At 44.3% G+C, this 16820-nt stretch overlaps 2 protein-coding genes across 9 annotated transcripts in view; one reads left to right on the top strand and one right to left on the bottom strand.

Moving 5' to 3' along the window:
- Positions 1 to 12857, bottom strand: part of MAPK14 (mitogen-activated protein kinase 14) — an 84678-nt gene extending 71821 nt beyond the window's left edge. For 2 of the 4 annotated variants that reach the window (XM_032140235.3, XM_032140236.2), the window contains exon 1: positions 12334 to 12854. In XM_032140235.3, the coding sequence (XP_031996126.1) occupies positions 12334 to 12449 (116 nt within the window). In that variant the 5' untranslated portion in view covers positions 12450 to 12854. The other 2 variants (XM_032140238.2, XM_032140237.2) reach the window with 2 other exon arrangements.
- Positions 12858 to 15977: 3120 nt separating this feature from the next.
- Positions 15978 to 16820, top strand: part of SLC26A8 (solute carrier family 26 member 8) — a 78010-nt gene continuing 77167 nt past the window's right edge. For 2 of the 5 annotated variants that reach the window (XM_058432542.1, XM_058432541.1), the window contains exon 1: positions 16018 to 16113. The gene's annotated coding sequence lies outside the window, so the exon portion shown is untranslated. Of the gene's footprint in view, positions 16284 to 16820 lie in introns of all 5 variants that reach the window. The other 3 variants (XM_032140881.2, XM_058432539.1, XM_058432540.1) reach the window with 3 other exon arrangements.

The following is a 16820-nucleotide window of genomic DNA, read 5'->3' as shown; positions in this document are numbered from 1 at the left end:
GACAGGAGAGAAAGGACACAGAATACCAGAAGAGACACTAGGGAAAATGCTACCTACCTACCAACTTGGACTTCATGCTAATTTCCTTTTCAGAAAAAATTCAAAACACCCTAAGTTGGTGCCATGACAATGACAAAACACAATTATTCATGAAAATTGGGTCTCCCTCACTAATTAGTTGTTTCTCAAATGTGCCAGTGATACACCTGGCCTCTTGCAAACATGCTTGTGCAAGTTCTTCCATCCATTAAGCTTATCGGGTTATAGCTAGGACCTTGACCATTAGAAATGCTGTTACTCTCCTAGAAATAACAAAAATCATGTTTAGAGAGGCCCAATTTATAATGCAGAAAGTAGAGCATTTCTACTTTTTTGCAGGTGGAAGGTTCATGTTATCCCATCTAGTTTTTACTCACGACCAACCAATCGAAATATATAGGGTTATATAAGTGGTTCTCAACTAAAGGTGATTTTGCCCTCCCTACCCATCAAGAGATATGTGGCAATGTCTAGATATTTTTGTGTGTCACAACTGGAAATTGCTATTAGTATATAGTGAGTTGGAGACAGGGATGCTGCTAAACATACTATAATGCACAAGTCAGTCCCCCACAACAAAACATTATCCCACCTAAAATGTCAACAGGTTGAATTACCCTGGGTTATACAGGTTGAGTATCCCTAATCTGAAAATCCAAAACCAAAAATGCTTCAAAATCCGAAACTACAGAGGACTTCCAAAGCCATCTATGAGGAAACATAAATATGTCGCCTCTGGACTGATACTTTTTTTTTTTTTTTTGAGACTGAGTCTTGCGCTATTGCCCAGACAGGAGTGCAGGGGCGTGATCTCAGCTCACTGCAACCTCCGCCTCCCGGGTTCAAGTGATTCTCGTGCCTCAGCCTGCTGAATAGCTGGGATTACAGGCACACACTACCATGCCCAGCTAATTTTTGTAGAGATGGGGTTTCACCATGTTGGCCAGGCTGGTCTCAAACTCCTGACCTCAAGTGATCCGCCCACCTCGGCCTCCCAAAGTGCTGGGATTATAGGCGTGAGCCACCGCGCCCAGCCTGGACTGACATTTTCGAAAGCAGGGACCCTTCTTCTTTTTTAAATCTCTGTAAACAAAACATCTAGTATAGTGCACTGGAAATACTAAATTAATGAACTTACGAAAACAAAGAACAAAACTGCTATGCTTTTTTTCTTCACATGCTCACATGTTGTGTGGTGTCTACATTTTAAGCCATAAGCTTGAAAATGCAATCCATACTTTTGATTAGAATGACAGTAAGACACACATACTCACACACACACACCTTCCTTCATATCACAGGCACAGTGACAATATCACCAAGGCCTAAGAGAAGTAAGTTTTGAGGAAAATAAGGAATTTGTAACCACACATTCAAATAACAGGAGCCAACATGTTCAGGGTCTAATGTTACTCAGACAGCAGGTCTAGACAAAATAAACATTTGTTCTATTACCTTTTTGTTATGTTGCCATGGGAATCTGTGTTTGCAGGAAAACTTATTTTCCGCAACCTGATGATAGAGCAGTAAAAGAGGGAGAGCTCTGATGAAAAGAGGAGAGGGGCTTACATCTGTAAAGGCAGGGAGGACAATAAATAATATGGGTTTTTATAGGGTTACATGTCTGTAGACAATCTTTCGATCTATACGATGTATTTAAGTTTAACAGAGAAGTCCTTGGGGCCTCAAAGCTAAGACATTAATGACAGATAACAACGGTCTAACCTCTACTAAAAGTATTATAATGGGGAAAAGGCAGAGGAATGTAAAGCAGAAAAAGGGTCAAATAAAATCAAATAAAACTTAAATGTTTAACTGTTGAAAGAAGGTAAAAATGACTTTTAAAACATGATCCAAAAGTAAGAAAAACCCTAAAAGCCAAAGAAGTTAAAAAACACTCAATCTGCCAGCAGACTAATCTTCCTTTTTCAGCTAAACTCAAGAGCTAATCTCTGCTCCTTCCTTTTGGCAACAAAAACCTGAAAAAGTAAAGTAAGCCCATGTTATTTAAAGAGCTGGACTGGAATACCCTAAATTTCTAGGGCCCAACAAAAATACTGGCTCTGGCACTCTGGGACTGCTGGAATGAGAGTTGTGAGCATGGGTCAGGGCTTGCACCAATTCATCTAACTCCACCATTCTATCCTATTCACAGTAGTGGTTTAGGGTAGAATGAGTAAGGAACTGAAATGAAAAACTTGGGACCCTAGAGCACAGTGATCTGTTAAAACAAGATTTAGATCATGTCCTTCCTCTGGTCATAACACTCCAAGGCTTCCCCTCTCACTTAAAGGAAAAGTCACAGTCTGTATAAAGGCAATAAGACCCTACATGATCCCTGCATATCTGCAACCCCCGCACACCCCACTTTTCTCCCTATATTTGGCCCCTGGTTCATTTAGCTCTAGCTGTACTGGTCTCTTAGCTATTTCCTGGAGCACAAGGCTCAGGGCTTCTGCACACTTGCTAATCCTCAGCCTAGAATGTTCTCATATCCTCACCCATGTCCAACCAGTGTCCTATATCACCTGCTTCAGGTTTTTGCTCAACTGTTACTTTATCAATGATGCTTACCCTGTTCACCTTTCTTAAAAGTACAACAGCCATCCTAGCACTCACTCTCCTTCCCTTGTTGCATTTTCTCCACAGCATTTATCTGACACACTATAAATTTTGTTTACTATCTACTTCCACTGCCATCCCCATTAGAATATAGCTTCCTTTTTTTTTTTTCCTTTTTGGAGACAGGGTCTCACTCTGTCACCCAAGCTGGAGTACAGTGGCAGGATCACAGTTCACTACAGCCTCAGCTTCCCAGGCTCAACCAATCCTTCCACCTCAGCCTCCCAAGTAGCTGGAACTACAGGAGTGTGCCACCAAGCTTGCCTAATTTTTTATTTTTATTTTTCAGTAGAGGAGCCTCCCCATTTTGCCCAGGATGCTGGTTTCTAACTACTGGGCTCAAGGAAACCTACCTTGGCCTCCCAAAGTGCAGGGATTACAGGTGTGAGCCACTCACTGCACCTGGCCAGAATATAGCTTCTTAAGGCAGAAATTTTTGTCTCTTTTGTTCATATTTCATCTCCAGCACTTACAGCAAACCATACTGGTAGGCACTCAAGGTATAATGAGTCCTGTCCTCAAGGAGATTACCATGAACCTATGTTCCTTCCCCTTTCTCTCTACAATCTTGTACCCTCTAACACTCTTTTGTAACTTTGTAACACAAAGTTCAGAAAATGGCACTAAAATATATCCATTTGCCCAAGGCCAAAACTTAGAAATCCTAGACTCCTCACTCTCCTATACTTCTTTCCCCCCCAACATTCTGCCTTGGAGCCAAGCATGCCCAAAACCCAGTATCCATTCGTCAAGTACAGAATTTACAAACCACCACTTCTTCTTCCCTATAATAAATTATTAAAAGACTTGAACACTGCACGGGAAAGCTGGTTAATTTTGTAAATCCTTAACACATACATACAGGTGTACCTCAAAGATATCATGAGTTCAGTTCTAGACAACCACAACACAGTGAATATCACAAAAAAATGAGTGACATGAATTTTTTGGTTTCCCAGTGCATATAAAAGTTATATTTACATGATACTGTAGTCTATTAAGTATGCACTAGCAGTATGTCAAAAAATATATATATATACATACCTTAATTTAAAAATATTTTATTAGCCAGGCATGGTGGCTCATACCTATTAATCTCAGCACTTTGGGAGGCTGAGGCAGGAGGATCGCTTGAGGTCAAGAGTTTGAGACCAGCCTAGCCAACATGGTGAAACCCCATCTCTATTAAAAATACAAAAATTGGCTGGGCATGGTGGTGTACACCTGTAATCCCAGCTACTCGGGAGGCTAAGGTGGGAGAATTGCTTGAACCTGGAGGTGGAGGGTGCAGTGAGCCAAGATCGTGCCACTGCACTCCAGGCTGGGCGACAGAGCGAGACTCCGTCTTGGGAAAAATAAATAAATAAATAAAAATAAATAAATAAATAAATACTTTTTTGCTAAAAAATGCTAAGGGTCACCTGAGCCTTCAGCAAGTCATTATCTTCTTGCTGAGGGAGGGTCTTTTCTCAGCGTTGACGGCTGCTGACTACTCAGGGCGATAACTGCTGAAGGTTGGAATGACTACGGCAATTTCTAAAAATAAGACAACGGTGAAGCTTGCTGCATTGATTTACTCTTCCTTTCGTGACAGATTTCTCTGTAGCCTGCAATGGTGTTTGATAGCATTTTACCCACAGTAGAACTACTTTCAAAACGGGAGTCGATCCTCTCAAACCTTGCTGCTGCTTTATCAACTAAGTTTATGTAATATTCTAAACCCTTTGTTGTCACTTCAACAATGTTCATAAGCATCTTCCCCAACAGTAGATTCCACCTCAAGAAACTACTTTCTTTATTCATTCCTGAGAAGCAATTTCTCAACTATTAATTTTTTTTTTTTGAGATGTATTCTTGCTCTATCGCCCAGGCTGGAGTGCAGTGGCACGATCTCGGTTGCCACTTGGTTGCAGTGACTCACTGCAACCTCCACTTCCCAGGTTCAAGCAATTCTCCTGCCTCAGCCTCCCAAGCAGCTGGGACTACAGGTGTACACCACAACACCAAAAAATACAAAAAACAAATTTTTGTATTTTTTGTAGAGGCAGAGTTTCGCCATGTTGGCCAGGCTGGTCTCAAACTCCTGACCTCAGATGATCTGCCTGCCTCAGCCTCCCAAAGTGCTGGAATTACAGGTGTTAGCCACCACCCCCAGCCACCTTGCACTATAAGTTATGCTATGGAGACAGGTTCTTTCCTTAAACCTATGAACCACCCTCTGCTAGCTTCAAACTTATCTTTTGCAGCTTTCTCACCTGTCTCAAACTTCATACAATTAAAGAGAATTAGGGCTTTGCTCTAGATTAGGCTTTGACTTAAGGGCATGTTGTGGTTGGTCTGATCTTTTATCCAGACCACTAAAACTTTCTCCATCTCAGCAACAAGGCTGTTTTGCTTTCTAATCATTCCTTTACTGGAATATAACTTTTAATTTCCTTCAAAAACTTTTCATTTGCATTCACAAATTGGCTGTTTGGTACAAGAAGTCTAAGTTTCAGCTTATCTCAGTTTTCGACATGCCTTCCTCACTATGCTTAATCATTTCTAGCTTTTGATTTAAAGTAAGAGACATGCAAACATTCCTTTCATTTGAACACTTAGAAACCACTGTAGTGTTATTAATTGGCCTAATTTCAGTATTATTGTGTCTCAGGGAATTAGGACGCCTTAGGAGATGGAGAGAGGGAATAGCCGGTTGGCAGAGTAGTCAGAACACACACAGTGTTTATCAATTAAGTCTGCCTATGGGCATGGTTCCAGACACTTCAAAACAATTACAACAGTAACATCAAAGATCAGTGATCTCAGATCCCCATAATATTTAATAATAATGAGAAAGTTTGAAATATTGTGAGAACTGCCAGGCACAGTGGTTCACACCTGTAATCCCAGCAGAATTGCCGGGCACGGTGGCTCACACCTGTAATCCCAGCACTTTGGGAGGCCAAGGCAGGCAGATCACAAGGTCAGGAGTTCGAGACCAGCCTGACCAACATGGTGAAACCCCATCTCTACTAAAAATACAAAAATTAGCCAGGTGTGGTGGCACATGCCTGTAGTCCCAGCTACTCGGGAGGCTGAGGCAGGAGAATCGCTTGAAACCGGAAGGCAGAGGTTGCAGTGAGCCGAGATCGCACCACGGCACTCCAGCCTGGGCGACAGAGCAAAACTAAAAAAGAAAAAGAATTTGTGAGAATCAAAATGTGACATGAGACATGAATGACACATGTGTTGGAAAAGGAGTCAAAGACTACCTGTGAAGCATAATAAAACGAGTTGTACCTGTACTTAATTTATGGAAGCACTGTGAAAGACAAACTACTCCGAATACTGCAAGTTTCTTTTACAAACAACATTTCCAAGTTTAAAGAAGTTTTTGGTTATTTTCCTGATGAAACAACTGCATGACTTCCATAGCAGCCACGAGAAGACATCCCTAAGTTCCAAGTCAGGGAAGCCCACTTTATAATGAGGCCTTTCTGAGCACTGCAGCAATTATACCTCTCAGATAAGAACAAATCAGTTTTACCCCAATTTTTACTGCAAAAAGCAATAATCTAATGTATTTTCAAAGGGCTGGAGAGGCAGTTATTTCTATTTATATCCTATACTTATGTAACACAAACATGTACAGACAGTCCCAACTTTACATAAATGTACACTAAAGAATTTCAATCCAACAGGATTCATAAATTCAGGAATTAACTATTTGCACTGCCTAATAATTCCTTCAGAAAAAATTTTAATCTGGGCAATGAGTGCATTTTTGATTTATCAGTTCTGAGGAAGAGATATGACTTTAATGGGTTAAATGGGTTAAGTCATTACCCCTCACATAAACTGGGCAATGACACTGGTGGAACTGCTTTCCTACTCTCAAGCTCCATTCCGAGTGACTCAGCAACCCCTTTTTCACAAGAGGAGGTGAACTGCGTAAGAGAAGGTGCCACCACGCAACCTCGGCAGCCCACATCTATCAGAAAGGAGACTACTAAAAGTAGCACTGACAAGTACGCCATTCCTTTAATGAATGAGTCTAGCTCCCTATCTATAAAACGGAGTTAATAAATATCAGCCTCCATGGAGCTAGTGAGAACTGATTGATAATGCTTTGAATGAAAACACTTTATAAACTGCAAAAATCCCTAAAAATGTCAGTTAATTCCAAAGTGAGGGTGATCTACCCCAGTGAATTCTTCCATCTTTGAATTCTAGGCCCCAGGGGCTCAGCTATGTCGGCACTCTTGCCCATGAAAAGCAAAGTCAACATAGATCATCTCTGAGACTGGGCTAAAAAGAAATCAAAAGCAGAGTACTCCTCAGTATCAAGAAATCAAACTGGCAGAATTGAAAACCTGAAGATCCAGGATAAGCTTATTTTAAAGAAGAACCAGTGGAGGCCGGGTGTGGTGGCTCACTCCTGTAATCCCAGCACTTTGGGAGGCCGACGTGGGCGGATCACGAGGTCAGGAGTTCGAGACCAGCCTGACCAACATGGTAAAACCCCGTCTCTACTAAAAATACAAAAATCAGCCAGGCATGGTGGCGTGCACTTGTAATCTCAGCTATTCAGGAGGGTGAGGCAGGAGAATTGCTTGAACTCGGGAGGCAGAGGCTGCCGTGAGCTGAGATTGCGCCACTGCACCCTAGCCTGGGCAACACAGCAAGACTCCATCTCAAAAAAAAAAAAAAAAGGTGGAAAAATGGGATTTGATAATAAAATGACTTTATAGCCAGCTTCGAATGAACTCTTTCTTAAAACAATCTTTATACATCAATAATACAAATGTTTGCCATTAATTATGTTTAAAGACTTCTTATTGACTGGCACTGGTAACATACAGGCAACTACCTTACTTTTGGTTACAAAGAAAAGAATGGAAAGCTCAGCATGGACCTACTATCACTACTAGAAAAGTAAAGGGCACACCCTTCTCACTGGTCAGGAGTCAAGAAAGTCACCCTTGTATACTTAATAATGATGCACTTTTATTTCTTTGTGCCCTGGCTCATTCTAAAAAAAAAAAAAAAATAGATTTAAAATGGTGAATGGCCATTAATAGTTAAAAAAAGTTAGCTTCACTTATTTCTATTATACTAGAATAATCTTGTTCCACAAAGCACTTAGGAAGTTGTATTTGATTTCTTAGCAAGTTTTGCTATCCTTTTACCAAAGGTTTTGTTATATACTTTCTATGCTGATGATAAGGCGCACAGCACAATGCTAGAACATAGCAAGCAATCCACAAAATGTAGTTATTAAACCCACTAGGCTATAAGCTCCAGGAGAGAATGGATTGTCTTGTTTCTGTCTTGTTTAGCACTCTATTTCCAGAACCTAGCTATCTGGCCCATAGTAGGTATTCAATAAACACTGTTGAATAAACAGTTGAATACGATCTAAGAGTAATTCTCAACTGTCACCTCCTATTTTATGGTTACCAGTGCCCCACCTCCTCTAATCAACAGCAAGGGCCTGGAAGAACCGTACCCCAGAGGAAAGACACTTAAGTTCCTTTTTGTATTTCCTTAAACTCACCACAAAGGTTCTCCCCTTCTGTCCTAAAACCCCAAAATCAATGCTTTGCAACAATGTATTCTTGAACAATTTTGCTTCATTTCCCCTCACAGACAATGCATAAAGTTCCTTAAAACTGCAAGACCTAGTCTAGTTCCCTTTATGCTTTAAAGGAAAGGCATATTTGTAAAACTCTATTTTGATTCATAGTTGGTTATCACACAGCCTTCTACTTTTTTACTATAATATAGGCTTAAAATACTTTGTAAATGTTACAAAGTATATCACACTTTAGAGCAATAAAATTAGGAAACTGACAAATATTTCAATGAATGAATTTTATTCATTTAAATATTCTATTCATTTATTTTCATTCTTGAAAATAAAATTCAGGGGCTGGGTGTGGTGGCTCATCCCTATAATCCCAGCACTTTGGGAGGCCAAGGTGGGGGAACTGCTTGAGGCCAGGAGTTTGAGACCAGCCTGGGCAACACAGTAAGACCCTATCTCTACAAAATAAATAAATAAATATTAATAAAATAAAATTAGGAGATTTTTTTGGAAGTAGACTTCAGGTCCAGTTCAAGAAGTCACACAAAAAATTCCATGTTGTTACTTTATAGTTATAACTCCTATCTGACCTAAAACAGTAGTATCACCAACCTGATTGCCTAATCTTTCTTATCAGACTTGAGTCCAAATTCCCTAAATTATTTGGATTCAAATGGACTGTTATTCCCTAAAATCATATCTGCTCTCAAAATAATGAAGATGGATGGCCAGAGATGGTGGCTCACCCCTGTAATCTCAGCACTTTGGGAGGCCAAGGCAAGTGGATCACCTGAGGTCAGAAGCTAGAGACCAGCCTGGCCAACATGGTGAAACCCTGTCTGTATTAAAAATACGAAAATCAGCCGGGCTTGGTGTTGCACACTTGTAATCCCAGCTACTTGGGAGCCTAAGGCAGGAGAATCACTTGAACCCATGAGGTGGAGGTTACAGTGAGCAGAGATGGTGCCATTGCACTCCAACCTGGACAACACAGTGAGACTCTGTCTCAAAATAAAAAAGAAGAAGAAGAGTATCATAGGCTCCAAAGTGGATTCTAAAAGAAGTTCCAAAAAATGTTTTCTGCCACACCTAAAAAGGTACTCATTGAAAGAACAACTTCAGGCCGGGCACGGTGGCTCAGGCCTGTAATCCCAGCACTTTGGGAGGCCAAAGAGGGCAGATCACTTGAGGTCAGGAGTCTGAGACCAGCCTGGCCAACATGGAGAACCCTGTCTCTACTAAAAATACAAAAATTAGCTGGGTATGCTGGGGGGCACCTGTAGTCCCAGCTACTTGGGAGGCTGAGGCAGGAGAACCACTTGAACCCAGGAGGTGGAAGTTGCAGTAAGCCGAGATGGCACCACTGCACTCAAGCCTGGGCGACAGAGACTTTGTCTCAAAGAAAAGAACAACTTCAAATAACTACGCTGAATCTCTAAATAAAATAACACTTAATTGTAAATCTAAATTCTGGTATTTTCATTCCAACATTAGTTATAGTTGTTAATTGTCAATTGCCATACAATGTCAGTTTCAGTTGTATTTTCCTTCACCAATATGCTGTAGGTTACATCTTAAATCCCTTTAGTAGAAAGACTACTAAACAAAGAAGCAAATAAAAAAAACGCTGCCTCCCTGGAAAGACACAAGACACCTAACAGTGCCTGTCTTTGAGAGAGTAGAGTGGCTGGAGAACAAAAAGGAAAGGAGACTTTTCACTGAATACCTTTTTTTTTTTTTTTGAGACAGAGTCTCGCACTTTTGCCCAGGCTGGAGCGCAGTGGAGCGATCTCGGCTCATTGCAACCTCCGCCTCCCAGGTTCACACCATTCTCCTGCCTCAGCCTCCCGAGTAGCTGGGACTACAGGTGCCCACCACCATGCCCAGCTAATTTTTTGTATTTTTAGTACAGACGGGGTTTCACCGTTTTAGCCAGGATGGTCTCGATCTCCTGACCCCGTGATCCACCCGCCTCGGCCTCCCAAAGAGCTGGGATTACAGGAGTGAGCCACCGCGCCTGGCCCACTGAGTACCTTTTTAAAACTTTCAAATTTTATACAATGTATTACCTATTTTTAAAAATCTGTTCAATAAAAGTACTTTTAAGTGTGAGATACTGCTGGCTTCTACAGCACAGAAAAGTATACCACTAAAGAACTGTGGAGTTAATTTTAATGGTACTTCACTGTAAATCTGAATCTCCTGTTCCAGTGCAGAGCTAGTCACCAACAGTAGAACCCTTGCAAGCAATTCAATTGGAGTTCACCCAAACCCTCTATAGTTGAGTTATTCTGCTGTATTACTCCATTAAAATTTAAATAGCATTGAAAACGAAAACGTGATACTACAGAAATGTGTCAATTCAAGAATGTAAAAATGGAAGTATATTGATGAGCTATAAAATATTAAAAGAGCAATGATCCAAATACATCTTTGAAAATTAGCAAATCAACTAGATATATATAATATGTATATACTGAATGTATATACCTATATAATATGTATATACTGAATGTAAAATGCTGCAAACCAACTACACACACACACTCTCTGAATGTAAAATGCTGCAAATTCCTTTAAAATGTAAACTGCCATGCTGTAAAAATGGGAGACAGATGTCAAGCACGGTGCTATCTGCAACACAACTTAAGCAGCTTGAACTAGAAAATGCAATATGATCTGTTGCTGGACACAATTGCACAATCTCAATTACCCAGAAGATTCTACCAAACAGGAAATTCATGATGTGACTTTGGGAAACACAGAAATCATATTTAAAGATTAACATATCCAAAGTCCTGGAATTTGTTCCAAAACAAAAAACGATTTTACAGGCCTCTTTTCAAATGACGCATACAATACGAATTACTAAAACACAGAAAAAGCTAACAGTTAAATCTGATACTTAGTTTCAGATCCGTAGCATTCAAATTATAGAAAATCTAAAATACAGGGTATAAAACCTTGGAAGTTAGAGAGCAGTTAGTGAAATACTTCAGGTCTGGAAATTATATGGTATCGACTTAATTTAAAACACACGGTGTAAATTAAAGCTAAAAAGTATCTCTTCCCTTCCTTTTCTATGTGGTTCCATATCCTTACGAAAACTATCGTGTAACTCAGGCCATAAATGCAGATAACTAGATAACTCCCTGCAAACTCTCTAATGGACTTTTAAAACACAGTATTCGCAGGAATTATCTCAAAAAATATTTACAATACCTCCCAGCACTGTTAATAACTTTTTGATCTTGAGGGCGCCTTACAGATCTGAATCTTTCTTGCTCCAAATGAGAAAATTGTTTTGTCGAACAATACTTAAATGAGCAGTGGTATGTGACTAATCAGTGAGCCTGCCAGTTTCTCAAGCTGCAGTGTTCTTGCAGGCACTACCACCGCCGCCCCTCCACGGAAAGGAAACACGCTTTTAACCGAATCGGAAACACACCACTCAAGCTGGCACAGTGCTCACCGAGATAAAGTCGGTATTTTAAGCTCTATGGATCGCTGTTAATTCAAGTGCGAATTCAAAAAGAACGCTTTTCAAGATGGGATTTCGACAGTTTTGCAAAAAAAAAAAAAAAAAAAAAAGGCCCGGAGAGAGCTCCCTTCCTGGTCAGTTTTGTTCAGATGACCGCAGTCTTTGGGTTGAGCTCTGCCCTTCTGCTTCGGCCGGCAGCTCCCCGAGCTTGTCTGCTCAGAGGACAGGGTCCGGCGCCCCAGCGTGGGCGCATCACCGGAGAGGGTCCTTCTGCTCCAGGTCGGCAGGGAGACCCCCAAGGAAGCAGCCCTCCCGGTGCCTGTCGCCGAGCAGCAACCCTCCGAGAGGGGAAGGCGCAGGGTGCTAGCTGAACCGAGCTCCAGCACCACCACCTACCTCTCGCAGCGGACCTGAGTGCTGCACACGATGGACCGCATACCTGCGTGAGTGCAGGGCGAGGGCTGCAGGAGGTGCAGAACGGGCAGAGCTCGAAGGGGCAGCAATGCCCTCCCCGGAGGAAAATTCCTGCCACTTGACGCAACGCTGAGCAGTGGGGCAGGCCTGGCCCTCGGGCGCGAGGGGCCACCCTGCCCACAGTGGCCCCAGGCCCAGCGACACTCACCACACAGAGCCATAGGCGCCGGAGCCCACTGGAGACAGGTTCTGGTAACGCTCGGGCACCTCCCAGATTGTCTTGTTCAGCTCCTGCCGGTAGAACGTGGGCCTCTCCTGAGACATTTTCCAGCGGCAGCCGCTGGGCAAGAAGGTGGCCCTATGGGGCCGCCGCCTGCACCCGCACCCTCTCCCCGGCCCTTGCTGCCCGCCCAGCCGGGCGGGGACCTTGCGCTGGTCGCCCGCGCAGGTGCGGCTGCCGCGACCCCGCAGACTCCCGCGCGCGCGGCTGCTGTCAGCCGCAGCGGCTGGATGGGCCCCTGCGACTGGGGCAAGCCCCGCTAAGGGCAGGGACGCGCTCCGGCGCTCAAGGCTGCGCCCGCCGCGATCCCCCTGCACCTTCGCCCCTACAAGGCCGACTCAGGGCTGCGTCGCAGTACTCCTGCTCCAGCTGCTGTGCCCGCTGAGGCTCCAGTGGTCGCGGTTCCAAGAGCCAGCAAACGGGAGCCTCCCGCAGTACTCTCGCGAGAACAGCTCCCGGTACTCTCCGAGAGCCGAGATTTTACCCAATATGGAACATCTCCGCGGGCGGGGCTTCGTGAGAGGAGAAGATGGGAGGAGCAGTTCTCGCGAGAAGAGAGCAACAACTGCAGACCAAAGGCAGGAACTCCCAGGGACTGTCTCCTTAAGGGCGCGAAGGCGGACCAGGGAAGGAAGAGATAAGCTGGCAGCACACGCTGCGCGCGCCCCACCGTGGCCGGCGGGGCAAATACCTGGCTCTGTGGTGGAAAACGACAGTGACAAATAGCGTGTCGGGGAAAGAGTCAAAAGATCTTTAACTGTGAGTAGTTTCCAGCAGCGGAGCACCTGCTCACCTGAACCCCCAAATTCCAAAAAACACTTGCATAAAAAAGAGACAGGTGGCCGGGCGCGGTGGCTCACGCCTGTAATCCCAGCACTTTGAGAGGCCGAGGCGGGCGGATCACCTGAGGTCGGGAGTTCGAGACCAGCCTGACCAACATGGAGAAACCCCGTCTCTACTAAAAATGCAAAATTAGCCGGGCATGGTGGCGCGCAACTGGAGTCTCAGCTACTTGGGAGGCTGAGGCAGGAGAATCGCTTGAACCCGGGAGGCGGAGTTTGTGGTGAGCCGAGATCGCGCCATTGCGCTCCAGCCTGGGCAACAAGAGCAAAACTCCGTCTCAAAAAAAAAAAGAAAAAGAAAAAAGAAAGAAAGAGGTTCCGGCCGAAGGCTGTTGCATTCCCATCTGCTCAAGGACATATGGGTTACTCTACATATGGGTTACTCTTCGAGATGCTGACGAAATATGTCCCAAAGGCAAATGTTAACCCTGCATCAAAGCGGAGGCTTTCCAGGGGCTGGGCGCGGTGGCTCACGCCTGTTTTCCCAGCACTTTGGGAGGCCGAGGGGGGTGGATCACGAGGTCAAGCGATAGAGACCATCCTGGCCAACATGGTGAAACCCCGTCTCCACTAAAAAAAATACAAAAATTAGCTGGGCGTGGTGGCACGAGCCTGTAGTCCCAGCTTCTCGGGAGGCTGAGGCAGGAGAATTGCATGAATCCGGGAGGCGGAGGTTGCAGTGAGCTAAAATCGCGCCACTGCACTCCAGCCTGGCGTCAGAGGGAGACGCCGTCTCAAAACAAACAAAAAAACAAAACTGAGGCTTTCCATTAAAACTCTCCTAGTTAAACTTACATGCAGAAAAATCACCCTGGGAGTTTAAGATGCAAGTTCCCAGGACTCACAGGGAGTCTAACTGGATAGGTCAGAGGAGGGCATCAAGAGCATGTATTTTTATAATACATCTTAAGTGATTCTGATTCAGGAAAGTCTCTGATATCTCCCTTTGAGAAGCATTTAAAAAACCATTACACTGAAGATTTGAAACTGACTCCTATCCTGAAGAGCCATCAGTGAAGAGGATTTTAAGCATTTAACTTAGGCCTCTTCAAATAAGGAGAATGGGGCAGGAGTCTCATCGAATTTAGGCAAGTCAATTGACCTTTCCTGAACCTTAGTTCAGAGAGAATTCCTGCCCTGCATTCCCGACTAACAGAGTCAATTGTAAAAACCAAACAAGATAAATGTGAATGGGCAAGGCATTCTAACCCCATGCCTACATCCATTATCAACCTACGCCTATGCTAAAGCTTGCTACAATGAGCAGAAGAATCAGATCCTGTCTCATTCTCTTAGTTTCTTGTATTAGAAATAACTAGGTCCAAGCCAGGACATTTCTCAACATTTCCCGTGATTATTCTATTTTGTGTCACACACACCTTAGAGGGCTCAGACTTTGCATATCTTGTCCCAACATCTAGCACAATGTCTAGAACATAAAACATGTCCCATAAGTATTTGTTGAAAAAATTATGAACAATGACCATGATTTCAATTTAAGAAGTGGTACAGGATCCTCAGTCCTCCTCAAGGAAAGCAATATAAAACCAAAAATCAGATAGTCATGGGTGATTCATGGAAAGCTGTTTTGGATCCAATGTAGCTTAGCTGCAATTCTCTTATCTACAAAAACATGATGCTTGAGAATATTCCAAACTAGGGAGGCTAGGAAGTTTTCTAAGAAGTAATGGAGGGTGAAGGGGAAGTAAGAGCAAATACATGATTGTGAAGAAATGAGGGATGGTGTTGGGGGGATCAAGGGAATGAGGGAATGGTTACAAGGGGTTAGGAGGAAGCTTTGAAGTAGGAATCCTCAGAAATGCACATTTTTATCCTACAAATTGGGATGATGAGGTGAGAGTGAAAGGGTAAAGATAAAGTAAGCAGTATATTCTTATACTCATTCAACCAATGTGTATTAAATGCCTACTAGGTGCCAAGCACTTGTAGTTTAAAAGTGATTAAAAACTACAGTTGCTGCCTGCGTGGAGCTTACAATCAACGGGAGGGCAATCATTCAACAAAAATTCATTGAACACTTCCTATGTCCACCACACTGCTGTAGGCACTGACAATAAAACAGTTAATGAAAGGGATAAAAATCCCTGCCCTCATAGGGGTAAGATGATTTACAAAAAGGAATACATAAAGTGCATAATAAGGTAGACATTAACACAGTCATCAAACAAACAAGTGTAAAACTGTAACTGGGCCAAGCAGGAATACAAGGTGGAGTGAGAGACAGTGCTAGGGACAGGGATAGGGTGGGAGGAGGGTAAAGGGAGTGAGTGCAGACGGCATGTCTGCATCCAGAGCCGGCGATCTGGGCAGGAGGGTGTCATCCAGTGCGGAGAGCCAGGCTTGTGGGGCAGAGAGCCTATGGTTGGAGACCTGGGTGACCCTCCTAGCCTCCATTTCTTTTTACCTCTTCTGACTTGAGGAAGGCTTAAGTCTTCCGGAGACGTTAGTGAATTACCGTTTGTGCAGTACACATGTGACACATGTGCACTGCTGTATGTTCAGGGCACGAGGCCTGGCACCAAATAGGCCCTCGATCAAGAATAGTAAAACCTCGGAGAGAGTAGGAGCGTTGGTATCCGGGTTTACCAAATACCAAGGGGCTCCCACGACTCAGGTATGAGGAGGGCGACCCAGGTACCCCTTTCCCGGCTCCCTAGCCCAGCTGCTCATGCTCCTCTTCTTCGTCCCCTCCCCCACTCTCATCTCCTCAGCGCGCCCGGAACGCCCGCGGGCTAGGCCACAACGGCTCGGGAACCGCCGGTATCCGCGTCCGCAGCGCCGCCAGCCAGGCGGGAGCCGTGTGGGATCCCAGCGCCCGCACTCCCGCCCCCCGCCAAGGAGCCAGGTGAGCCGCTTCTGGGAGACTCCCGGGCGCCAGGGGCTGCAGGTCGCGGGGCGGGGGCTGCGTCCGTCACCGGCAGGTACCCAGGTATGCCGCAGAGCCAGGCACGCCGTGGGCACTCAGTATCTGTGGAATGAATGAATGACGGTCGTCCCTGGGAGCTTATCTCTCAGGTATTGTCTCTACTTTCAAAGGCCGTGTGGATGGCAGTGACAAGAGACGACAGTGTGTGCGTTTTGCAAGCTGCATCCTTTCAAATTCTCCTGTCTGTATTGTCAAAAGCCCCAGAACTGATGTGCTACCTGCACCCCACCGCGTACCCCATCCATTTCCTCCTGAGGCCTGACTGCCCGGCCGTTCCTCCTCCTTTCAGACCTCACTGCTTTTGTTCATTTTATTCCCTGTGACTGAATCCCCGCCCCCACCTCCTTGCTCGTTTCTTTTCATGTCAAATGCCATTTATGTGTCAGGGGCCCCTGTGAAGCCTTCTCCAGCACCCCCACCCCAATAATGAGCATCTCTCCAACACACCATGTTACTGTATCCACATTGCATGGAAGGTGGTTGTCCTATGTTTATGTGTCCAATGGTCATCCGCTTAAGGACTGTCATCTTACTAGTCATCCCTAGCCACTAGCCAGAGTGACTAAAGGATCTAAAGGCCAGGCTCTTTGCTTATACCTTTTCTGTATTCCCAATACATTCTCCAT

Source organism: Hylobates moloch, unplaced genomic scaffold (genome assembly GCF_009828535.3).
Source record: "Hylobates moloch isolate HMO894 unplaced genomic scaffold, HMol_V3 SCAFFOLD_20, whole genome shotgun sequence".
Taxonomy (NCBI): Eukaryota; Metazoa; Chordata; class Mammalia; order Primates; family Hylobatidae; genus Hylobates; species Hylobates moloch.
The sequence above is the reverse complement of the archived record's forward strand: the minus strand, read 5'-3'. Positions and strand labels throughout refer to the sequence as shown.